At 40.8% G+C, this 27429-nt stretch overlaps 1 protein-coding gene across 1 annotated transcript in view; it reads left to right on the top strand.

Annotated features, from left to right (window-relative positions):
• The window catches only part of LOC123651536 (netrin receptor DCC-like), a 129006-nt gene that overhangs the window by 72432 nt on the left and 29145 nt on the right, over positions 1–27429 (top strand). The window contains exons 3-4 of the mRNA XM_045574600.1: positions 10274–10430; positions 22016–22170. Of these exons, the coding sequence (XP_045430556.1) occupies positions 10274–10430; positions 22016–22170 (312 nt within the window). The remainder of the gene's footprint in view (positions 1–10273; positions 10431–22015; positions 22171–27429) is intronic.

Below are 27429 nucleotides of genomic sequence, written 5' to 3' on the forward strand. Positions count from 1 at the left end.
CCCTCTTCTTTCCCTCCCTCCCTCCCTCCCTTTCTGTCTCCCTGCTGTCTCTCCCCAGGGTTTATGGACCTAGAAGGACAGAGCTAAAAGGAAACAAGGATCTAAGGCAGCATCCCTCACACAGACTCCCGCTATGGCCCCCTGGTGCCTTGCAGAGGCTGCTAGCAGCAATAGGTTCTATTTATAAAACATAATTGGAACAAGTAATAACTTACCTTAGCTTTATGTGCTCTTATATTGTTTTTTATTTTTATTTTTTTTAATTTGTTTTGGCTATAAAATTCAAGGGCAAATAGCTAGAAATTAGAGCCACCTGTGCCGCACACAGACGCTTCATAAACTGCCATGCCCTGCGGCTGCTCTCCTGGCCTGAGGTGCCTCTTCACGCATCCACACTCTTCCTGCCATCAGAAACACGGTGCTTGGTGCACCTGTCATCCTGAGACTCTCATTCTCAGGGACATTTCATTGGAACAAACGTTGGAACTAGCATTCCCACAGACTGGAACCTTAAATAAGTACTAGATTTAAATTTTATATTAAATCCCAGGGACAGCATTAGAAGTTCGCTATTAGGAGAACCCACTGAGCCATCAATGTGATTGGAACTTTATTTTGTCACTTGGAATCCTGAAACAGTAAAAGTGGCTCTTAAAAGGGGCAACACTACTAAAGATGGGAGCTTAAATCAGTAGTTGGCAAACTGCAGTTCGAGAGACACATGCAGCTCTTTGGCCACTTGAGTGTGGCTCTTCCACAAATACCATGGTCTAGGAGAGTCTATTATATTCTGAAGAAGTGGCATTAGAAGAAGTTTAAGTTTAAAAAATGTGGCTCTCAAAAGAAATTTCAATCGTTGTATTGTTGATATCTGGCTCTGTTGACTAAATGAATTTGCTGACCACTGGCTTAAACATTTAGTTCTTTTTTTTTTACTTAATTTATATTCTCTTTAACATACCTTTATCGAGTTCCTTGCTGGAAAAATTCAGATACTTAACAAAATAACAATAATAAGATTCCCTAGCCCTGATTCAGTTATTTTTTTCTTAACAACACAGCTTGTCGGCTATTTGACTTTGGTGGTTGTTTTACTACCAAAGAGCAAAGCACGGCTTCTTAAAGCCTGCCTCTTGATCCGAATCAGCAATGTGTGTGTTCTTCACATGTTCTTCACAGGCCACAGAAGAGGCTTGTGTGGCAGCTGGGACATAGAACCATATGGCTGGGATGAGGTGAAGGATGATAAAGACACATGAGGGATGAGAGGAGAGATGTCACAGCTTGTCAGCCATTCTCCCTAGAGGAAGCTCTGGTGACAAGAGAATGATTGAAATGGCGCGTCTGGGGTCCCTGGGCATGGAGGATAGATAAACAATGACTAAGAACTCAAAGGCATAAACTCCAGGGAAAGGAGGGAAACAAGGGGTCCTGGAGGTTGGGGAGAAGCAGAGTCATTGTGCAGTTGGTGAAAGACACCAGGAAAAGACATTGATGGGAGAGGTGATGAAAGGTGGCCTTCCGAAGCCTTGGAATAGTGACAGGCGGAAAGGGCACAACGATGAGGAAGAAAGTACAGAGAAGGAAAAGAAGCCTGAAATGAAGTATATTCTTATAGGAGCAGGCCTTTGGGATGACAAAAAGGGCACACAAAGGATGATATTTTCTCTGCCAGCTGGTAAAGGAAATTGGAGAGATATGAAAGTGACCAAGTCCTGTCCTTTTATAGAGGAAGCACCCTTGTCCCCAACTTACTTCACCTATCGATTTAGCCCAAATTCTTCCCAAAGCCATGCCAGGAGGGTCTATGGGTTTCCAGCCAGCATCGTCACACTGGCCCAGCAAAGGCAGACTTCCTACTCTCTGGATCTAAAAACAGACAAATAGTAGTAGCCATTTATCGAATACAACTCATATGCTAGTTACTTGGGGAGCCTTATGATCTATTTCTCCTCATCACTTAACCATGCATGTTAAATATTTTGAATCAATTTTGAATCAATTTTTAGCTCAGATAAGCTAACTAACATCCCAATTCACATAGTCGTAGACTGCACATGTGTCAAACACAAGGCCCCGCGGGCCAAATCCGTCCTGCCAGGCCTTGCAATGTGGCCCGCACCACGCTGTCATCACTGCACTCCGCTGCGTTTCCATCACAATGACAGTTTATGACTGTTCAGTAAACCATTCGGCCCGCGATTTAGGCTGGATTTTAGATTTTGGCTCCTTCTCTGATTGAGTTCGACACCCCTATGACGTAGAGTATTAGAGAATGGATCTACCAACCCCTCTGTTTAATGACAGTTTTCAAGACAAATCCATCTGTGTTTACGTAAATGAGGGACTAACCACCTTCCCAAGCTGCCTGTGGTCTTTGTTCCATCTTGGATGAGTTCTTTAAGAGGTATTTTCCTAAATAAAGTGAAAATAAAGACATGAGGTATTGCCTCACACCTATCAGAGTGGCTGTCATCAACAAATGACAAGTGCTGGCGAGGATGTGGAGCAAAGGGAACCCTAGTATACTGCTGGTGGGAATGCAGACTGGTGCAGCCATTATGAAAACAGTATGGAGTTTCCTCAAAAAGTTAAATATGACAATGTCATTTGACCCAGTGATCCCACTTCTAGAAATATATCCTAAGAATCCTGAAAAACCAATCAGAAAGAATATATACACCCCTATGTTCAAAGCAGTGCAATTTACAATAGCAAAGATCTGGAAACCGTCAAGTGCCCATCAGCAGATGAGTCGATAAAAAAGCTGTATATTTACACAACAGAATACTATGCAGCTGTAAAAAAAGGATCCTTTACCCTTTGAGAGAGCGTGAATGGACCTGGAGAGTAGTATGCTAAGTGAAATAAGCCATTCAGAGAAAGAGAAATATCACATGGTCTTACTCATATGTGGGATCTAATGAACAAAAGAAACTGATGAACAAAATGGATCTAGATATACAAAAACATGGAACAGACTGTGGAATCTTAGAAGGAAGGAAGGGGTGGATGAGGAGACATTAACTGGGGAACTTATAAGCATAGCCATGGACATAGACAAAATTGTGTGAAGGCCTGGGGGTGGCGGTGCAGGGGTCAATGGGGCAAATGGGGGACATCTGTAAGACTTTCAACAATAAAGACAAACTTTAAAAAAAGAAATCATTAAAAGCACACAATGTATGCTTTCATATACATATAATGTACAGATTTGAATATAAAATCATTCATTCACACGTATGTTGGTTGACCAGTTTACCCAATATTTGTCTTCTCGTTTTGTCTCTTGCAAAGACTTCATACTTTGAGAGATGCAGGTACCTCTGCTGATAGGATAATATAGTCCAGAATTTGTTTTTCACCTTGTCTCTATGTGTGGCCATAGGTAACCTTTCCCAGCATGTAGCCTGGGCCTGGCAATTCTCCTTGATCCATGGTCCTAGGATAAGGATCAGACTTCTATATCAGAGCCCCAGGTTTTCCTCCTGGAGGCAAACCCCAGCCCCAGCCAGTGTTTCAGGTTTTCTTTCTTAAAATCTTCTCAATGGAAACATTACTTGTCTGGGGAATTATTCCTAGCCAAACACAGCTTCTCCTTCCATGTATTGTTGGATTTCCAGAACATTTTCTTCTCTCCATTTGATCCTAAATTAAATATTCACAACCCATACCTACATTCCCCTGGAACCTTCTTCTGAGCTTAGTTTTGGAATGTACATGTAATTTATTAGAGTTATAATTATTAGCATAACCAGCTTGCAATAATAGCCCAGGTTCCTCCCCAGACATGTTCTCAAATACCCAATTTCAAGGGTTCTGGCAGAGAATTTTCTAGTCAAAGTCTAATCATTATAATTTCACAAATTTGCAAAACCTTTCATTTTGCTAACACTGCCAGGATGTATTGGATGCCCAGGGTGTTTCTAAACACACTGTGCTAGGTTTGGGGATTAAAGTGGTGAACGGTTTAGACTTGAGTCCTCCTCTTACAGAGCATATAATTTGGCAAAGGGCACCCAAAAGTGACTGGGCCATTACAGTGCAGGTTCATAAGTATTCTGAGAGGACACTTATTCTGGTCCTAAAAAAGCCCATGATGGACGCACCTAAGACAGTGGAGGGATCAGTGAGTGACAGCTAAACTGAAATCTGAAGGACAGGGCAGCAAGGCAGAGGGAGGGAGGTATTCCAGCTGAGGTTGCAGCACACGGAAGGAGCAGAGAAGAAAGTATGAGGTCATCATGGAACTGGACAAGTTCAGTGTGGAGAGCTGAGAGCCAGCAAGGAGAGCCTTTGGAAGCCCTCAAGCCTGGCTCTCTACCTCCAGTCAACTGGGCAAGTAGAGCTGGAATGGAGGAGCAATGCTGGAGGTGAAAGGACATTGAGGGAGAGGCAGAGGCAGGGAGAATTGGGAAATGGATGAAAACAGGCCTTCCATAGTGCTTTATACACAGCAATCCCTCCATGGACATTGAACAGATTAGTGATTAGATACATAAATTGATTTTACAAAAAAAATCATACAAGTGTCATAGTGTGAGTACTGTGATTGTTTATGAAAGGATAAATAGTTTTATGGGAAAAGGATAGAAACAGTTTAGTTAGAAGTGAGTTCTGGTTTCTAAACAACCACCCTACCAAAACTTCAGGGTGAAACTTGTTTGTAAGTAAGAGACTGTCACAAGTGTTGTAATTGTCTAACAGTTTAGTTCCCTATACTCTCAGGGCAAAAGAACATGATTTAAAAATAAATAATTCTTGCCCAGCTATGTGGCTCAGTAGTTGATTGTTGACCTGTTAACCAGGAGGTTAAGGTTCCATTCCCAGTTAGGGCACATGCCTGGGTTGTGGGCTGGGTCCCCAGGAGGGGTTGTGCAGGAGGCAGCTGATGAATGGTGCTCTCTCACCATTGATGTTTCTGTCTCTCTTTACCACTCTCTTCCTCTCTGAAGTCAATAAAATATATTTAAAAATAGAAAAATAATAATTCTTACAAGCATAATAATAGGAACATGATAGACATTCAATAAAAAGTGGTTATTCATTTTTAGATACTAATCCAGTAAATTATTTTATGTAAAAAGGAAGATTCAATGAAATATTATAACTTATTAACATCTAGTTCATATTGATTTAAAATGAAATAGTTTCAAATCACTTTTTTAAAACACAAATTTTAAATTATCTTTGTTGTATAAGGTTCTTAATACACTAGCTCAAAGGCCCTGATTCTCTGAATTTGAAAATAAGTGAAGCTTTATAAAAATGTGATTTTGTTGTCTACAAATATAAACAGCCACACTTTGTTTTGGTAAGGTTGTAAAATTAAGTTTAAAACTATAAAAACTTTAACCAAAATTTTAATTTTTATCTACTTTCCCATTAGACCATTAAAAGCTAGAGTTTGGTGTCAAAAGAGCACAAAAAAGAAATAAATAAATAAAAGGGGAAAAAATGCCAAAATCAAATAAATGTTTGCTCTTAAGACAATTAAATGTTCCTGTCACATCACTAATCTAGTTATATCTTATTTTTATTAAATCTTCAAGATAATAAGGAGATGCATGGAAGAAAGCATCTAGCTGACCTGCTGGCTACACTGATAGCACTTCAGTTAACAACATGGGGAGTGACTGTGGGAAAAAGCCTATTGGTTGTTTGATATTTAATGCAAATTAAATATTTTTGTGATTTTTGTGAATACATTTTATCATCTTTCATATGCCTCATAGAAGTAGAGGTCAGGCACTGTTGTTAGCACAGATATAAATTAATATTCATGTAACAACATACTAAAGATTTGACAGAACAAAAGTCTATGGTATCTAGACAAAATGTAGCTTCATAGAATAATTCACCTAATAATATAATTATTACCAAGGCTATTGCAGCGACATCATACAAATGTTATTCTTAGCTTTTTGTTTCAAAACTATCTATTCTTCCCATTTATATTATTTTCAGAAATTACCTCTTACTACTGCTATGATAATTTTTTTTTTATAGAGGTTCTTTAAAAAAAAAAAAAAGTCTTATGTTAGAGTGTGGCAAATTCAACTCCTCTTCTCCATGACAACAGAAGCTGTAACCATGGCAACAGTAATGGGCCAGAGAGATTAGGGCCAGAGTGAAGATTAGACCTCCAAGAGCAAAGAAAAGGAGTCCTGATTGGTTCCTTATTGAGTGAGACCTCTGTGAAGACAAGTTACTATTGAGAGAAAGCATGGAGGATTAGTAAGAACAAAATTAATTTCCCTGTGTAAAGCAAGAGGCCATTCCTTTGTGAAAAATGAGTCCCTTCTTTTTCATAGAAGGACCGTTTAAATAGAAGTAAAGAGTCCATGATTGATTCTATTCTGAGCTCTAACTGTGCGATCCGAGTGTAGACCAGTTCTGTGAGAAGGCACTCAGGGAGTGCATCTGAATTGGAGACTCCATTGCACTCCTTCCTGGCAGTTCCTGAGTGGATGGCAAACCCAGCTCACTTTTGATGTGGCATCATCCATAAGTGAGCTGCTGTGGGACAAAAAGGATTTGAAAATTTCTCACCTGTTCTTTAAAAATTATTTTCCAACTTGAACATTTTCCAAAGGTTTTTTAAACTCATCATTGATCACCTTTAGTGTTTAAAAATCTTTTGTAAAAACACTCTGTAAGAACCCCCTTTTCTTTAAACTGATAATATGTACAGGCATTACATTTTGAGAAAAAGTCCAGTGATTTCACATCAGTTCATTGCTAAATGGGGTATTCATTTATAAAAATTATAGACATACGGATGCTTAGTCAAATGGTATGAATATTTTTCATTTTAAAGAATTTCACCAAGCTGAAACCAGTTTGGCTCAGTGGTAGAGCGTCGGTCTGTGGACTGAAAGGTCCCAGGTTCGATTCCAGGCAGGGGCATGTAAGTTGGTTGCGGGCACATCCCCGGTAGGGGGTGTGCAAGAGGCAGCTGGTTGATGTTTCTCTCTCATCAATGTTTCTAGCTCTCTATCTCTCTCCCTTCCTCTCTGTAAAAAATCAATAAAATATATTAAAAATTAAATTAAATTTAAAAATAAACACACACACACACACAAAAAGAATTTCAACAAATTGACTTCTGAAGTCTGTACTTTCATAGGCTTCAGCTGAGAGCATAAGGTAGTGGAACTCCATGGCCAAAACTAGGTAGTAACACTCTCTAAAGTCTTGCTGCTCAGATTGTTTTATTTTTTAAATATTTTTTATTGATTTCATAGAGGAATGGAGAGGGAGAGGGAAATAGAAAAATCACTGATGGTTGATCAGCTGCCTCCTGCACGCCCTGGGGATCTATGAAACTAGGGCATGTGCCCTAACCTGGAATCAAACCATGACCCTCTGGTTCATAGGTTGATGCTCAACCTCTGAGCCACACTGACTGAGTACAGACAGATTGTTTCAATAGACTTTATTCAGACAGACATTTTTAGATTTGATTTTAATTCAACATTTATTTGTTAGGTTGAACCTTATTTTAAAATAAGATTCCTCATTATGTTATAAATTTTTAGACATTCTTTTTTAATTTTATAGATATGAATCAGTACCTGGTAGATGCATATTTTGTGAATGCGTTGGGTCCATCTTACCAAAGGACAGGCACCTAAGTCAAGAGGAAAGTGGGCATTAAGAGGGTGAGGTGGGTTTCTCAAGGGTGGGAGCTGCCTGTGCCATGTCCCTAGGAACTGCCCTTGGCTCAGCATGCACCTCCGACTCTGCCCTCTCACTCTGCCACGGAGCTCACTAAAGAGCCAGGAGTCTCCACGGAAGCTGCCGAGGATGCTCTCTCTCGGGCCTGGAGAAGGGCTGACATAGGATAGATGCTCTAGAACAGTGGTCAGCAAACTATGGCTCACAAACTACATGTGGCTGTTTGGCCCCTTGAGTGTGGCTCTTCCACTAATACCACGGTCTGAGCGAGTCTATTTTGAAGAAGTGGCTTTAGAAGAAGTTTAAGTTTAAAAAATTTGGCTCTCCAAAGAAATTTCAATCGTTGTCTTTGTTGATATCTGGCTCTGTTGACTAACAAGTTTGCTGACCACTGGCCTAGAGTACTTGGTGAGTGAATAGAGCCAATGATCACTGCTTGCTGGGATAGCCACACGCCTTTGCCCAAAGGTGGCATTTTTGCAGTGATAGGAATGCACTAGGCTACCATTCAGGAGTGCCAACTCCCTGGGAATCATCCTCAATGAGTGGAGGAGAATAGGATGGTAGATCCATACCCCCTCCTGCTTCCTTCAGAAGTGAATCGCTCAGAGGCTTGTGGCACCCTGATTCCCAGAGTCCCCAGGGGGACTCCCTTCAGTTTCCTACAGCAACAACTATCAGCTCACTCCCTGCTGTCTCACTCTCCCACTCCTCGAGGGTGTCTCCTGAGATCACCTTCCAAGTAAAGCGTTTACACTTGAGTCCTTTTCTAACACTCTCTCTTTGTGGAGGAAGCAAACCAAGAAAAGTGATCAACAGGAGCCAGACCCGCAGGCAGGCTGAGAAGTCTGGAGTTTCTAAGGGAAAGAGTAGACCTGGAGGGTAATAAATGGTGGAGTAGTAGGGCCAGATGTGTCCTTTACCAGCTTATTCTGGATGCTGCACCGAGAATACCCCCGCGGGAGGCGAGTGGCAGGGGAAGCAGAGGAGCTGGAAGAGAGCATGACAGTTCTGGGAGGGGAGCGTGATGGTGTGGATGTGTGACCGTGCAGATAAAGTGAGCTGTCCAGGAGTGGGTATCCCCAAAGGGGCGAATGGGAGAGAGTCGGGAATGGGAGCCACCATTGGTGTTTCGGGCTGTACAGTTGAGAGGACAGTGTAGACGTGAGTGAGTTTAGCAGCCTTGGAGGGGAAGCAGGCAGTGAGCTGGAGAAAGGAATGCATTCCCTTCATGGTGCTGGTTGGCACTGTCCATGGAGGATGCAAGTAAAGGCTTTTGTCAAGAGGGTTACTATAACCCATGTTCTGGACAGAGGTGCTACCTATCTGGGCATCAGCCTCCCACCCTCTCCTCTCCACTCTGCCACAGAAGATTGGCGATGCTCTTGCCAGTCTCCCATTTATTTCAAATTCTGTGCTGATCAAGAAAGCAAGGGGAAGTTCTATCCATGAAGACGTGGGCTGAGAATCTGCAGAGCCAGAAATTACTTTGAAAGCTTTCTGCAGTTCTCTAAAACCTCTCCCTTTGTAGCACTGGTATGTATTGTAAATTGATAATATTTCTTGAACCACTGGGAAATGAGATGGCCCCTGACCCTCAAATGGGATTTCTAGCTAACTGGCGTGCAGTTCCCAGCACCGGGCCCGAGGAGAGAGAGAATGCAAGAAAGGAGACTACCTTTCGTAAGAACTGGGTACAAATGGAGCACAGAGGCCAGTTTGAAGATTAAATGTAGGCACATGGGTTCTTGTGGGGACAGAACTCACCTTCAAAATGAAACTCACATTCCCCAGACCTGGGGACTTGAACACATAAGAAGAAAATATCTTTCCAGCAAAGGTGAATTATGAATTCACACACACACACACACACACACACACACACACACACAATCAAACACTTCTAATACAGGTTAGGAATGCCCCAAAAGTTTAAAAAAACAATTTTGCAATTGTGAATGATTGAGTTCTTCCTATGAATAACAATTGTCAGATTTTGAGAATTTTGATAGGTGCAGTTGCCTATCTTTATGTGATTTTTTATTTTATTTTTGGCATTTCTCTTGCTAGCAGGTAGTTCATGAGAATGGTTTCTACTTTTTGTTAGCTTTCATCAATTTTAATTTACTTCTTTAAGTTTTCTGTGGTCTTAGGAAATGATAGGAAAGCTCCTCAAATTATACAAAAAAAAAAAAAAGTGTAAACAGGCTCTGAGAGGAATGAGGTTCTGTTATAACTATTTGGTTACCTGAGGCATTTATCAATATGTGCATGTCCATGGTCATGTTTCCCTATTTCATACTTCAATAGGGCATTTATTCTTATTGTCATTGATCTCATGATTACTACAAACTGGAAAAATATGAATTAAATTACAGATGCAATTAATTAGCTACCCTTTCATAAACTCCAAGGACTCCTGTTATGCCTTTAGTTCCATTTACTGTCTCTTTGCTTTCCTGTTTTGTCTTCATTTCCGCAGCATCTGCATGATGTGCCATTCTGTGTTTGCTGTTGGGTCTGCTTTGCTTCCCTGCCCTTTGCCCGCCTGTGGCATCAACACCTCTGACTGCTTCCTCTCCTTTCTCCTCAGCAATCCCAAGCTCCAGTGTGCTCCCTTCTGCTCCCAGAGATGTGGTTCCTGTCTTGGTTTCCAGTCGGTTCATCCGTCTCAGCTGGCGCCCACCCGCAGAAGCAAAAGGGAACATTCAAACCTTCACTGTCTTTTTCTCCAGAGAAGGTGACAACAGGTAGGCGCTACCAGTAGAGCCCAGCTTAGCCATCCCTCTCTTTAGCGGTACACTGTGGGGCACTGGCAGCGGGCATTCTTGGCAGGGACCTCAGAGACCTGTGGAATCTACTCTGTGTCCTTCTCTCATTACTAAATGAAGACTTTATGACTCCTTTGCCCATAAAACACTAAAGACCCAGTGCATGAAATTTGTGCACTCAGGGGGAGTTCCCTCATCCCAGCCTGTGCCTCTTGCAGTCCAGGAGTCCTCTGGGGGATGTCTGACTGACAGTTTTAGCACTGCCAGAGTCAGGAGAGGCTCCCGCCACCACCGCTGTGCTCGCTAGCTGTGAGCCCAGCTCAGGATTTCTGGCTGAGCACCCTGTGGGAGTGCACTGATCACCAGGAAACATCTCCTGCATTGAGCATCTGCCTCCTGGTGGTTAGTGCATGTCATACCAACTGGACATTCCACCATACAGTTGATTTGCATATTAGCATTTTATTATATAGGATGTTTTTTAAAAATTGATTTTAGAGAAAGAGGAAGGGAGAGAAAGAGAGAGAAACAAGGATGTGAGAGAGAAACACTGATCAGCAGCCTTCTTTGTGTCCCCTATAGGGAATCAAACCCAAAACCTGGTCAAGTACCCTGACCAGGAATCAAACCAGTGACCTCTTGGTATATGGGATGATGCTCAACCACCTGTTTCTGAGCTTTGATGCTTTTTTGCTCATATTTGTTTAACTCCTTAACACAATAACTTCATAAAGGTTGTGGACTGAACATTTGCCTCAGATTAGCAATGACTTTGTCAGGCAAATTATTCTAGCTCAGATTATCATTAATCTGCCCGATTAGTTAATTGTGGCAATAAATGCAAGTGCCATAGTAAACATTCTTTCATTCATCCACCTCGGTGCCTTCACTCCATAAATCAGAGAGTAGAATAATTTTAGATCCTGAAAGTCAGAATTCACAAGATACAATGGCTTCAGAGATATACATCTATCCCCCCTTAGCACCTAAAAATCATTCGACTTGAAAGAGATCTTTTGACTCCTTCTACTTGAACTTCCTTCTACTTGAACACTTAGAGACGGATGCTTTGGGGAGGCTGAAATCACATGTCCAAGCCCACAGAGGAAGCATGGATAACAGGAGCAGGCACTTACTGTGCCGGGTACCAGACTGAGCATCTGACAGCAGTACCGAATTCTCACAACAGAAACATCCCCCTTCAGGAAGAAGTTTGCATCTCTGGGATATAGCTAGCAAGTGGAGGGACCAGGACTTAATACAGGCCTGAATTTAAAGCAGGCGCTCTCAATGCTGCCTAACTTCCTCCTAACTGATCAATCTGGAAAAGAGCCAAGCTCTCTTGATATATATTTTTAGAGTTATGACGTGAATTTCCTCTGTAGGCTTATTTCTAAGAATTTTCTGACTTGGTGGCTTACTTTATTTGCATCAATTATTATCATATAACATTTACAGGAGCAAACTTTTAAATCCATGCATAGAGTATCATACTGCCTACTTAGGGATCTAAAGTTACTTATAGAGTGTGGGGCAGTGTTACCGAAAGGTTAAGGCTGTGTGGCTCTGGAATTGAATTGCATGGGTTTCAATCCTGGCTCAGAATTTTACTAGCTGTGTGGCCTTGGGCCAATTACTAGTGCCTTGCATCCCTCACTTGGGATCATAATTGACTCAACATGTAAGGTTGGGATGCCCATCTTCTGGTGTCCCATCAGCACTCCATTCTTGTTAGCAGTGCCATGTACAAACCATGGTGTAGGTGAAAAATGAACTTCAGTGGAATGCAGATATTCTCCAGTTCATAATTAGAAAGAACTTTATCACATTCACAAACATTAGCCCATTTATCCTTGGATAAAGCAGGAATGATCATCTTCATATTACAGATGAGCATGCCTTGCTCTGTTCAGAAAGTCTCAAAAAAAATTGCCCGAAGAGCTACATAACTAGTAAATACTAAAAGCAGGATTTAAATGCCAGATTTCCAGTCCAGTGATCTCCTCACTGTACCATACAAAGTAAAAGATATTTGCTAGAAGTGCTACATAGAAAGGCTGCGGGAGTTCAAATGAGAGGAGTAAAAACACTTTCATGAGCATCATTCAATTTAATCCTGACCATAATCCTGTGAGGTAGGCAGATAAGTGACGGGTATCTTCCTTTTGCAAATAAAGCAGGAGGGCTCCGAGATAGCCCCAGCATGCTCAAGGTCACATGCTAACTTTGTGCCAGAACAAAGTCAGGGTCTTCCATGTGGAGGGCTGTATGCAATGCGATGCTTTATGCTGGCCCGGGAAACCCTGCTCACTGGGAGTAGAGAGCAGCTCTTCATGATTGACATGGAGGATTCACTTTAGAATTCACTGTGCATTGGATTTTCTTTTTTAATATATATTTATTGATTTCAGAGAGGAAGGAAGAGGGAGAGAGGGAGAGAAACATCAATGATGAGAGAGAAGTATTGATCAGCTGCCTTCTACATGTCCCCTAATGGGGAGTGAACTGGCAACCTGGGCATGTACTCTTGATTGGGACCATTCAGTCCACAGATCAACACTCTATCCACTGAGCCAAACCAGCTAGGGTGATTTTCTGTCATTTTAAAAAATATATATTTTTTATTGATTTCAGAGAGGAAGGGAGAAGGAGAAGAGAGATCCAAACATCAGTGATGAGAGAGAACAATTGATTAGCTGCCTCCTGCACACCCATCTCCTGTGAGCCTGCAACCCTGGCACATGTCCTGTCTGGGAATGGAACTGCGACCTCCTGGTTCATAGGTGGACATTCCACCACTGAGCCACGCTGGCCGGGCAGATCTTCATCATGGTGTTTACATGTCCTTCCCATGCTCTGCAGTGTTGAGGACGGAGTAACTGATGAAGCTTGTTGTGGTGAAGGAGTGGGTTGTAAGGGAAGGAGAACAAGGCTCAGAATCCAAAGCACCACACTCTGGTCCTGGCTTAACACTCAGCAGGAATGACCCTGTTGTCACTCTGCTCCTCAGTGAAAGTCAGCCCTGTCCTTTCCACCTCAAAGTGGTCTTAGAATGAGAGAACTGGGATTTAATTCTTCCAGTGAGTTGAATGGATATTTAAAGGGATGCCATTTCTAAATGCCATATACAAATGAGTGACCCTTCATTCACTTGCCTGGCACCGAGATTGAAATAATAGAGAATCCGCCGAAACCGGTTTGGCTCAGCGGTAGAGCATCAGCCTGCGGACTAAAAGGTTCCAGGTTCGATTCCGGCCAAGGGCATGTACGTTGGTTGTGGGCACATCCCCGTTAGGGGGTGTGCAAGAGGCAGCTGGTCGATGTTTCTCTCTCATTGACGTTTCTAGCTCTCTATCTCTTTCCCTTCCTCTCTGTAAGAAATCAATAAAATATATATTTTAAAAAAAAAGAAATAACAGAGAATCCAACAGTCTCTTTAGAGGTAGTTTAACAGTGTTGGGAGGATCATTCTACTGAGGAGTACGTATATAACCACACACGGAGTGGAGAGCTCTAAAGGGAAGAAACACACTTCTGTAAGAGAAGTTACAGAGCGTGTGCACAATGTCCAGGCCACAATCAGACTTGCATTTATAGAGGGTGATGGTGACTGTGGAGTGGCAGTTTGACCGGAGGCAGTGGGTGGGCGCTGGGGAGCCATCTGGCAGGCAGTGCAGGAGTCCAGGCTGGAGAGGATGCTGGGTCGGATTAAGGGGGTCTGAGTGGAGATGCAGCAGGTGACAGATTCTGGAGATATTTAAGTAACAACACTGACAGAACCAGGTGATGGCTTGGACATTCACGGTGAGGGAAAGGGGATTTTCCAAGAGAGCTCCTAGGTCTCTGGCTTCTGGAAATGGGAGGGTGGGGGAGGGGCAATATGCTGAGTGAGGTAAGGATACTGGAAAAACCCAGATTTGGGAACAAAGGGCATCTGTTTCATTTCAGACTTGTTGGTTTACATACCTTTACAATATTCAAGGGGGAATGTCAAGCAGGCTTTTGAAATTAGGCTACTGGAGCTCAGAGGAGAAGTTCAGGCCTGATATATAAACCAGGAATGTGTCTACACATAGCTGATAACAGCAATGGAGAAAGATAAGATTCCCTTTCACCCTTCTCCCCACCAAAAACAAAAAAACAAAACAAAACAGCAACACAGAACTAGAAGATGACCCAGAGTGAATAAGATTTATTATAGGGGTATTGTTATAGGGGCAAAAATCCAACAAAATAATTTTAACCAAAAACTTTTTTCCACGAAAGAACTTACTTGTTGTAGCAGTAGTTATTCTGTGACTAGTCTCTTAGGAGTATACTAGATGCTGAAACAGGTTATGTGAAAACAAATGTTTAAAAGCCCATTTCTCAGCCTATGCTTAGAAAGAAACAGTTTTTAACCCGGACGCAGTGGAAATCCCTCTGACCACGGTGATCTCCATCCCACACTTGGTTTTGTCTGATGGCCGCTCATCTCTGAACCTGCCTCCTCTTCAAGACAGCGCCTTGAAGACAGCAAAAGTTTCAGCTGGGGTGACCAGGAGTGTAACATTTGGGTGGATGTCTCTTTTGTTGCCACTGTCACTTTGAACCCTGTTTCCTATTCCAGCTATTTTCAACTGGTGTGCCTCAAGAATTTTTTTAAAAAATATATTTTATTGATTTTTTACAGAGAGGAAGGGAGAGAGATAGAGAGCTAGAAACATCGATGAGAGAGAAACACCGACCAGCTGCCTCTTGCACACCCCCTACCGGGGATGTGCCCCCAACCAACATACATGCCCCTGACCGGAATCGAACCTGGGACCTTTCAGTCCACAGACCAACGCTCTACCACTGAGCCAAACCGGTTTCGGCACCGCAAGAATTTTTCAAATGCAGTACCTGACTTCATTTGCTTTGGATTGTCTAATAATAATATGACAACAGCCAACACAATAGTCATTGGTGTGAATAAATCAAAAGTATATTTTTGGTCAGATTAGCAAAAAATATATGTGTTGGTTAGTAATTAGTTTATATGTGCTTTGAGATGAAAAAGCTTGAAAAATGCTCCCTGTTCTAGCAAACACTGTATTTCAGTTTTGAAATCTCATCATTGCACCATTCTTTCTCTCACTAAGGAAATAAAAATGAAAGTGGAGCCATTAAAGAGAAGATGTTAAAAATCTCTCCATTAAAAAATAACAGAGCTTCTTTCTTACAAAGGGACAAAGGACAAAATAGAATTCTTGGCCCTGGAAGCAACTAATTAGGTGTTTTCTACATCAAGGCAGCATCTGTTGCTCACCTCACAGCTGTAACAAGTGCTAACACAACGGTACACTTAGGCAAAACAGCATGTGTTTACTTAGACTGTGGGCTGGAGACATGTTACAAATGACCCACTGAGAACAGTATCATGCTTAATCTTTAATCTCTGTTTACTTCTGAGATGTAAATACAGAAGTGCTGGATTCAGCTAAAGACAAAGACAAAAGAGCACAGGTGATTTTCTCTGCCCACCAAGGATATTGGATGGGAAAGACTTCTTTGAGTAGATTCTACGCTCTCAGTTTTCACACAATGAAAGCGAGATGAAGGAAGGTGAAGCGCGGGTCAAGGCCACCCATGGGACTAAGTTAGGATGGAGCATGGGTATTTATGCGACCACATGCCATGGAGATAACTAGCAATTCTTCTGTTAAAATTTTTCCTTTTATATATGCATTCAATATTAAAAAATGTGAACACCAGTGATATTGCTATTCTTTTTAAAAATATATTTTTATTGATTTTTTACAGAGAGGAAGGGAGAGGGATAGAGAGTTAGAAACATGGATGGGAGAGAAACATGCATCAACTGCCTCTTGCACACCGCCAGTAGGTACATGCCCTTGACCAGAATCGAACCTGGGACCCTTCAGCTTGCAGGGATCCTTCAGCTCTATCCACTGAACAAAACTGGTTAGGGAAACATTGCCATTCTTTAGACCCAGTGGATATATATGCTGAGTGTCAATAAAATACAAGTTGAACATGGTTTCTCTTCTAAAATAATTCATAATTGAGTCAAGGAGACAGATATGTCTATTAATGCAGTGGGATATGTGCTAGAGTAGATGTGTAAACCAATAGCAGCGAAAGCACAAAGGAGAAAACTTTCAATGCACTGGAATCAGAAGACATAATGGTAGGAACCTAAGGCCAGGAGATGTCATTTGAATTGGATTTGAAGAATGAACAAGCTTTTGCCAAACCCAAATCCAGAAAGCACTGTGAATCAGGAGAAGGCAACTCCGGGAAACAGAACAAATCCGATGCTAGACAGCATAACAGGGAAAGAGGAGTGAGGATGAGATCTGGTGTTGAGGCTTGGTGACTGCCTGTGAGTGTGAAAAGAGTCAGCCCCATGGCTTGAAAGTCTTTGGCTCTTGTCCCAAGGGGCTGAGGTTGCATTTCCCATAGGCTGATAATAATACACTCAAGGTGAGGGCGTGGAGTCTACCACCTGTGTATGTTAGAAGAAAATCCCTGTCAATGGAAGATAGAAGAGCTGGGAAACCAGTGAAGAAGGATCAGGAAAAGCTGTCCTGATGCAATGCGTTGTGAGTACAAACCAGAGCAGGGCCGGCTCCGGGTGCAAGAGCCTGGAGCCCAACCGGAGTCGGGTCTCCATGCAACTCATGCAAGTTCACGTTCCTCGCCACCTGTTTGTTTTTGTGACTTCAGAGAGTCAGGACTCACAGGCTGAGCTCAGAAAAGCAGCAGCGATCCTGTGACTGGTGCAGAGTCTGTGCTTTTAGAGCACAGCTGTTCTTTCCCATAGAGCCTCAGCCACGGAACCCCAGCGCTCAGCACGGGGCAGTGCCTGCAGATGGCCTGCTCTTGGTCTCGGTGTGCAGGTGCCAGCGGGCAGGCTGCCTGCAGCTTCTCAGCCAGCGGGAGGGGACCGAGTTGTGCACTTGCACTCTCTGTGGATACTCAAGGAATGAATTTCATATGAATAGATTCTAGAAAGCTCAGGTGACCTACTCCCTTTACTTCAGTCAATTTATTTTGAACTTGCATGAACCCCACACTGCTAACTCAGAGTGGGGGCAAGGAGTGGAGTGATGAAGTTTTGTCTGACAGTAGACACCATGACCCTGAGCTCTGTGCATTTGAAGGGTCATTACGTCTTCAGAGCCATTGGAGAGAACATCCTGAGAAGCAGCAAAGCCAGAAGCCATCAGGGCAATGACAGTGACAGGCAGGACACCGAATACCATAATTGGGCAAAGTCTTAACATCCCTTGTTCTTTGTTCTTCAGAACGTCTTGGCTTATCAAAAAATAAAAATAAAAAAATTTTTAACTTATCTCTGCAAGCAAAATTTATCTCACAGAACATTTTTTAAATAATGGGGGCAGGCCCATACTTCAGTTCAATCTGTTTATTTTCCTTTTTTTTTAAAAAATGATGATTATGCCTTTTATTAGTTAATTTCCTCATATCCCTATAGCTGAATACTTTGTGGAAAAGTTCTCTTCTTGAACTCAAGAGCGCTTCTTTTCTTCTGAGGTTATGGTTGTGTTTTATAGTAATAATAAAAATAATAGCTCTAACTACCATATAGAGAACACTGCATAGGGAGTATCGGGCACCACTCCTGCTACTTGAGATGGTTTGCATTTATTTTTTAGAAGCTCTCTAAGGAAAATATTTTTATGGCAACAATTAGCATCCAAGCAACCTGAGGCTAAGATGAGTTCATGAGGAAGCCCAAACACCCTCTCCTCCCCTAGCCCAATGAAGACTCTTGAATCCATTCTGCAGTCTGCGTAGCATTTTGCTGCCGCCCCATTTTGGTGTGATCAGTAGAGCTCTGGGGGATAAAGGGCACATACAGTTAAATCGTTATTTAAAATTAAGAGCCCATATTGAAGAAATGAGTGGACAATCTAGGCAGGAATAGCCTATGGTTAGAGGAGGGCCCGTGAAGTTGTCTCTGAAGCCAAGTTTCTCTAAAGCAGATTGTACTGGCTTACATTGTATTCCTACAGATCACTCCCAATGAAGTATTTTCTAAAGACCCTTTGTTCACACTTTCTGTAATGTTGAGAGAGGACCCATTGTCCATAAGAGTGAACATCATTTTTCTCATGACTGTTGTTAATTTGGGATATTTTGGGAGGCTGATGGAGGTGGAGGACACCTAACACTCCCTTTGTTGTAATGAAGTCCAGTATCCCCTTTGGTATGTGAGTGATGTTTTCGTATGACTGTGGACATTTTTACTGTGCATACCCAAATTTTTTGGCCTCATTTTTTTCCTTTGAAGATTGCCTGTTCAAAGGGTTTTGCCAGCATGTCTCAGAACACAGCTATTTCATCTAAATTATTTAGTAGATATGAAAATAATGTCAATTCTGAAAGCTGTCTTTTCTTATAGATAGCCAAGAAGTTTGGTATGAAAATCTGACCTTCCGTGGCAACTATGTTGCTTGAAGATCTAGAAAAGGGGAAATGACCCCCAATAGGTCATAGACTAATTCATCCACAGAGGATTCCGAATGCCCAGTGTGCCTTCTTCCCCTTTAGGGTCTCATGCTTCTACCTGAAGTGCCCTTGATCCAAACAGGCTCCTCCTTTTGCCACTACTGTGGAATGATACCAATTCTGGGCTTAGATTTCATTCTTTAATATCCATTAACTTTGGGACGCGGGAGGATATTTCTCTAACTCTTCTTTCCCATCTATAAAATAACAGTAATAAAACCACCCTGTTTATATAAAAGGGCTATATTAGACAATGTATATAAAATTTATTCCACTAAAAGAAAATAAATAAGAAGCAAAGATTCACATCCACAAGGCATATAATCTGATTGTGAGGATTTCCTTTTATAAAGAAACATATTGTCCTAAATAATTTTGGTCTGGTAGAAGAGAGCAGGTGACATGTGACACATGAAACATGTTTTGATGATTTTACTCTTACCTACTTTAGAGTAGTATTGAATCTCACATAGTCACAAGCTCTCCCCCACTATGTCACAATTCATCCTTAAAGCAACTTAACACAGCAGTTCTAAAGAAATATATAGTCCTGGCCAATGAGGCTCAGTTGGTTGCCTGAGATGTTGCCGGTTTGATTCCCAGTCAGGGCACTTGCCTGGGCTGTGGGCTAGATGCCTAGTAGGAGGTGTTCAAGAGGCAACTGATTGATATTTTTCTCTCTCTCTCCCTCTCCCTTTCTCTTTAAAAATAAATAAAAAACATATTTTTAAGAAATATCTAAACCTTGGGCTGCATCCAGATTAATACAAGATGTGTGTGTATGTGTTTTCTTTGTGGTAAAATCTATATGACATAATGTCTACAGTTTTAATGATTTTCAGTACAGAGTTCTGTGGCATTAAGTTCTTTCACATTTTTGTGCAACTATTACTATCCTATATCTTGAGAAATTTATCATCTCCCACAATTGAAACTTTATACTCATCATTCTTCCCTCCTTATAACCCCTGCTAATGACCCAGAGTACGTATTTTAATGTACTAGCATTAGTGGATAAAATAATGCTAACTGCTCTAACAAATAATCGCTCAAAGCTGTTTGATTCTATAAAATAGAAAAAAGATGTTTGTGAGTGAAGACAGTTCTTCTCCCAGCTCTTCTCCAGAATTTGTGCAAACTTTGCTTCCTCCATCATTAGTATATGGCTTTCCAGTGCCATATACTTACCTGCCTCAAGCCTACAGCTGTAGGTAGAGAACATGAAGGAAGCCATACAGAGAGGGCAAAAGTATGTTTATAGTTGTGAGTATGTGAAACACACAGTTTATTCTCATACTAGAGGCCCAGTGCATGAAATAATAATACATGCCCCGGGCGATGGAAGGTGGGGCTCAGCCTAGCCTGCACTCTCTTGCAATTGGAAACCCCTTGGGGGATGTCCAACTGCTGGTTTAGGCCCAATCCTGCAGGGATCCCTGTGGGATCTGGTCTAAACCAGCAGTCAGACATCCTTCTCACAATCCTGGACCACTGGCTCCTAACTGCTCACCTGCCTGCCTGCCTGATCATCCTTAACCACTCTGCCTGCCAGCCTTACCACCCCTAATCACTCTGCCTGCCTGCCTAATCACCCCTAACCATTTTCCTGCCTGCCTGATTATCCCTAACGCCTCTGCCTGACTGCCTGATCACCCCTAACCACCTCAACCTAGGCCCCTGCAACCATGGCTTCATCCGGAATGACGTCTGGAAGGTTGTTAGGCTGTCCAGTCTAATTAGCATATTATGTTTTTATTATTATAGGTTATTATATATTAATTATTGTATCACTCCCCATATGAACAACTGTAAACCTAATTTTCCCCCATCCTGTATGTGTAGTTTTTCTGTGCTAGCCTTAGAGTCAGCACATATCACACACACTCAAACCCATTGGATAGACTTGGTCATATGACCTTATTTTGACTTCAGGGGGGCTAGGAAGTAGAGTCCATGAAGAAGACAGAGTTGAGGATGAGTCAGCCAGTCTCTGCTGTGTCAAAGTGATTTTAGAGTTAATATGTATGCCCAGGAATCACCATTCATTCCCTTAAAAGTTTGTCTTTCTCTTTTTGGAAGCTAACTTGCCCTGGCAGAAAAAAATAATAAGTTTCACTCTACATATCTCCCAAAACCAAATAAACCCAAATGGCAAAATTAAAACTTACATATAATTCCATGGAGAGGTAACAGATATTATCTATAAATAGAAATACTAAGGAACAGTTGACTAGGTTAGAAGGATTTCCCTCTTCACCAAATCAATTATATGAAGCCAATGAGGGTATAAAGGTCTAAAATCATGTATGTCTTTAAAGAGTAGTTTTAGTAGTTCTTGTTTATCACATATCAGCATGTGTCCATAGAGTTTGTTTTCTCTTAATAAGTATATAAATCCCAGCATGACCAGCAGATTGATTCATTTGTTGGGAACCATTGAGGAAATTTTAATTGGGAAATGAGTTGGACACCTGTAGGCGGTGCTTGAAGAACAAGGCAAGGAGATGTGTTGTTGTTTCTGCACAGAAGGGGACCCACTTCCATTTACTAATTGCTCGTAATATAACAACAGGAGCTCATGCTCCACTCACATAAACACTTAGCATCTGCCTTTGCCTCGTGTACAATGAAAGGAAATGCAGAAATGCATTTTTGAACATTATTGGCAAAGACCAATTTGTGGAATAATTGAAATCTTGATTTTTTGTCATTAGCTGGAAGCTTATGAAATGCATTCCAGATTTTTTTTTTCATATAGCTCTGTGTCATAAGGTTTAAATTCAAATTTATAAAGTGTCAAAGGGAAAATACTTGAATATTCAAGTTTCATGGAAATGGCACAAACTCAAACTCCCCAGTCACCCTGCAACATTCACTTGTAGACCCTCAGTTTGTTTCCCATAGTATGCTTCAGAGGTCTTGGATTATGTCTCATTAAGTAAGGAAGCAACCTTTTTTTCTATCTAGCTACTCTTGAACATTAAATAAGGTTTGGGCTAAAAGTAGAGGTGGAATAATCTTCCCCTATAACTTTGATTTTCCAGGGAACGAGCATTGAATACAACCCAGCCTGGGTCCCTTCAGCTCACGGTGGGGAACCTGAAGCCGGAAGCCATGTATACCTTCCGCGTGGTGGCCTACAATGAGTGGGGGCCAGGGGAGAGTTCGCAGCCCATCAAAGTGGCCACTCAGCCTGAGTGTGAGTATGAAAAGGGAAGGGTGGCATGTAGAAAGTGTTTCTTTTCTCCAGCCATATCCTTGAATACTTTCATGGAAATTTCTTGAGAAAATGGAAGGAAGATGTTTGAAGCAATGTATTTAACTCAAGAATTTTCAAAGGTAAGATGACTGTTAACAAAATGGCCTCCCCAATTGGGACATCTCTCCTTACAGGCAAATTAACAACTTCAAGGGCCTAATCCTTCCATACAGTCTGTGTATTTACTTCCTATGTGAGTGAGTGACCTCCTCTGCCTGCCAGTACTGTATAGTCAACATGGGGTTTCAGCTTCCTCCATTGACTTTTTCAGATTTCCCAAGTTTGTCTATGAGAATGGAGCATCAAAGGTAAAATAACGATGGCAAAGGAATTTTCAATGCAGGGACTTAGTAAAGAACTTAAACATGCACCCAATGCTCTCAGGTATATCTCAAGTAGGAATCAAGACTCAAGAAATATACACAGATGGTCCCTGCTGTGCAATCACACCGTCTGCTTACCACTCTACTGAGCTGTGTGATCACAGAGTGAAGCAGCTCAGTGTTCTTTGGCCAACTTATAAGTCGGTGATCCCTAAAAATACTTCTGATCTTACAAAATTAAATTTCTAATGTTATTTTGAAAAGATTGATGAGTTATGATCAGTTTGAGAGCCTTATTTTTATTTAAACTTAAAATGTTGAAGAAGAGAGAGCAGGTATGCTCAGATATGTCGTCGGGGTGCTGGTCTCATTCTCTACATTTGACAGCATCTCCATTCTTTCTTCCACTTGGTGACCACTACAAAGATAAGGTGGGAACAAATTGGAGGGTGGGAGAGGGGTGGGCCAGCATCACAAGTCTTAGAAATATTTGTCTTACAGAAATAAAACCTCAGATAGCATCTTTAAAGCCATAATCATGTACAAGTTGCAGACAATCTTTAGGGAATGCAGAGTTGCAGGCTGAACTCTCTACGTAATTTGCAGGACTAAGACGCTGCAGCAAGACATGAAATCACACTCCAGGCATGACCCCTCTGACCTCGAGTCCTCCTGCAATTTCTCTGGTCATGTGCCCATAAAGTTGACCCCACTCCCAAGTTTCTGTTCTTAAGAATGTTTTGTTTTCTTGGTTGTTTGGATTTAAATCCCTAGGTAATGTCAATTTCTACTTCAAGATGTCTCTGGTAACATACTATTTGTGTCATCAATTTCTTTATTAACTTACTCTTCATAAATCATATGCTATATGGAATCATTAACTTTTATAAATATTTGCTATTTTTAATCTATAAAGTTAAATAAAAAGAATAAGGTCAAAATACACATTTTCAAAAATGGTATGTGCTGTGTTGTCTGCAGAGAGACTGTTTAAAAAACCCATCAAAATTATAATATTTAAAGAAAAATTGTGTCTATTATAGTTTTCTAGTGGAAGAACTTAAAAGCATGTTCATTTTCAAAAGACCCAGTTTCTCTGAATTCTTTACTTCCTAATCCAGATGTTACGCCTAGATTTGTTTTAGCATACTTTTCAGAGCTGACTGGCCATTAATACATTTCTGATAAAAATCCTAGGTAGTCAGCTTCGCTTTTTAATACTGAATAACATTATTTTTTCTGCTATACACACCAGTTTCTAAGTATCTAGATTAGGAGATCAGTTAACAGCAGTGTTTTTTGTTTGTTTTAAACTCACTTTTTATGCCAAATTTCCATGACAAAGGACAAGAAAGTATTTTCTGTTTTGGCAGTGACTAATTTTAATGCTTTACTTTATTTTAAAAAAATTACTCAAAATACAATATTTTCTGCCATTTTTGTATTCTTAATTTAAGAAAAAAATCAGTCAGTGATTATTTGTATCACACTTAGCTTTATAAAAGAAAAACAATGACATAAATCATTATAATTACATTAATGAACATCTAGTATGTTCCTAAATACTGTCCCATGCTGTCTGAGGCACATTCAAACACACATATGTATGTAATGAAGCAACAGCACTACTGGATATCAGCAGCTACTTGGGGAAGTAGATATTCTAAATATGTAACAGTAACCAGACCACTAAAGTAAGGAAACTTGTAAGATGTTCAATGAAATATTACCAACTGAGGCATAGAAGAGCTGTGGGCCCATTACCTGTGATGGCTGAGGCATAGTATCTAATTCCCTTTTGATGCTTAAATCATATCATGCCCACCTCCTCTAATAATCACTTTATTACAAGGACAGCTGCCTCAGTCGTGCTATATCATCCATCCCTCCTCATTTAAAATGCTGTGTAAGGATCTGTACAGAGGACTCCACTGGGCGCTGGTCTCTGTCAGCGTTTACTTTGCTTAAACATTAGCATAAATGATTATCAGGCACAAAATAGAAACTACATGCCTGGCTGCATAAAATGCAGGGCTCATGGGTAGTGTTGTCTTATGTAAGTTATCTTTCCTCCAGAAAAATGAAAATAGAGAATCCTGCCTTAGAAGCATGAAGAGGCCTTGATTTTTTTTTCATTAAGGACAGTGATAATGGCCTTAGAATGCTCACTATATTTTGGCCTTTTCACCCCAGCATTATGTTATTAAATCATCTCTGTACCACTGTGGATGGAGTAAGAATTCTCTCCTTTGCAGCCATTGTTCATTTGCACGGTGACCTGATTCTACTTCAGTGAGAATTGCCATTGGAAAATTCTTCTCTTGCTGAGTAAACAGGTGGATAGGAACAATCCTGCCAAAACACTACATTAGAATATCCTTTACACCTTCGAAAACAGCCAACTCCTTCAATTCATGTGGAGTAAGAGTACTGTGCGGCTCTCTTGCTGTCTTATTACAGACATTAGGATAAATAAATTATACGGTCATGATTAATAGGTATTTTGTGTGTATTTTATCTTCTATTGTTAGCACAAAGTGCCATGTTGGTGATTTAAAAATATTTCTAGCATAAAGAACACTTCATTTTCTCCAAGCCTGCTCAATCCTGCACCAATTGCTGATGGAGATGGAACATTGTAGAGACCCAGTGTTTATTTCCTATTGGCCCCTTCCTTTTCTTCTTCTTCCTTTTTCTTCTTGGCCATCTCCCTCTCCCTCTCCCTTCTCCTTTCTTTATATTCCCCTCCCCCTCTCTCTAGAAGTCTCTCAACTTCTTTCTGTGTTTTTAGAAGAAGTGCAAAGGCTGATTTTGTTATTTAGCTAGAATAACAGAATTTAGAGGCAAGAGGAATGTGGGCACATTTTCATCATTATTTCTCTCCCTGACAAAATGATCTTATCTTTTGAAAATGGCTCTCGTCTGGGTATGCATTTGGTGGCTCCTTTTATCACTGTTTTTCCCAATATGATGTAGTAATTGTACACTAAAATTGCATAGCTTTTATACAAATTGAATTCAAGTTTTCTATATTATTTGAAAGTATCAACTCTATTATGAAAACCATATTCTCAATAAATAAATACTGATGGAAAATATGTCTGAAATACAAATCAGCCAGTAACTCTTTCTAAAAGCGCATGCATTTTGTAATAATCATTTAAAGAGATCAACAGCCCAAGACCCAGTTTATGAAATAATCACCCAGAATAGAATGGCTTGATTTATAGAAAGGTTTGTGTCCCCTGATTCTATCTTCCTTTTGCTAAACCCTTGCTACCTCCCTGCCTTTATGGCATTATAATTTCTCCAGTGTATTATCAGCAGGATTTAAGTCCCTGCCTGCTTAAGACTTGTCTAATCTTTTCACACCACATGTGGAGAATTTTTGAATTATTATGCAGGGTCCTTTAAGATACTGTTACGGCAGTGTTATCACGAACCATGTAAAAATGGGCCTCATACTGGCTGGAGGCTTGAGTTAGAATGGGAAGCCTATTTGCTAGCCACAACCCAATTATCCACAAAACCTTTTTCTATTTCTGAGTTGTAAGTAATATTCTTAGTCCATTCTATTCTTTACACTGAAAAGATGCGTGAAAGCCACCCCTAAGTCAAATGGCTTTAGAATATATTAGCTGGAGGAATAGACATGTTTACTTTGCTCCTCCTGCCCTGGATTATTTTTTTCCAATGCTAACAGGGCTCTCATGTGATGTGGTTATGGAGGGAACTAAAATGCCTTTGAATATTATGTCTCCAAAATGTACTCCTTATATCTTAGGGCAAGTTTATTAATCCTGAAGGCCCCAGTTTTCTCAAATTCAAATTGGAGATGTGATTTTACTCCTCTTCCTCCCAGGAAGTGGACATGAGATGGGATGAAATGGGAAGCCCCAGAGTCTAAGCTGCCTCTAGTAGGCACTCAGTAGAAGTCCCCTGCCCCTAACAAGGATGCCAACTGACCTGCTCCTGCAAACACAGTGGTGACTCAGCATGCTAATCACCAAGGTGGAAAGGATAACATAATACCATTGACAGTTTAGACTGGATTGATTAGTATATTATATAATAAGCCACTTATATATGTTCATTACTTTGGCCCTAATTATCTCCTCTCTATAATTTAGCAGGTCATGATAGACTGCATTGTTTTCTAATTTTATCGAGTGCACATCTTTATATCCCTACCTACATGTGGAAGCTTTGTGATCAGAAAACACTCTGTCCCATAAAATGTATCACAGCATTGCCTTTTTGTGAATAGAAGATGCAGGGACAATCTGATCTGTACTTAATGTGTGGCAGAGATAGTAAATATCATTTATACTTACTTCATCATGATTCTATAAATTAAGCAAATCAAGTAAGTTAAAGTTCTGTCCAGCTCATTTTTTAATCACTTGAGCTGATTTCCAGTTATTAATTGCACTGCCTGGAGTTTTGAATGAATATTTGGGGTGACTATGGTAGCAAAGTTGACCGTGAACCAATCAACAAAGGTCCAGCTGGTTGGTACATGGCTTTAGGTTAATAGTAGAAAGAAACAAAGATAAGCATGGACATTCCACCTAAGTTTTGGACTAACAAGCCACATTTATCTATTTACATTTAAGTGTGCAGAAATAAAATTACATTTAAAATTTAATTCCTCAAGCATAGTAGAGGCATTTCAACTGTTAAATAGCACTTAAAATTTAAATAGGTAGAAACTAAAATTTCAATTCTTTGGTCTTATTAGCCACATTTCAGATGTTCATATATTACTCTTACCTACCATATTGTACAACTCAGACAAAGGGTCCATCATTGGAGAAAGTCCTATTGAACAGAAGTGATCCAGACACCATACTAGTAAAAGAGGGAATAAAACAAG

This window comes from Pipistrellus kuhlii, unplaced genomic scaffold, assembly GCF_014108245.1.
Source record: "Pipistrellus kuhlii isolate mPipKuh1 unplaced genomic scaffold, mPipKuh1.p scaffold_m20_p_6, whole genome shotgun sequence".
Taxonomy (NCBI): domain Eukaryota; kingdom Metazoa; phylum Chordata; class Mammalia; order Chiroptera; family Vespertilionidae; genus Pipistrellus; species Pipistrellus kuhlii.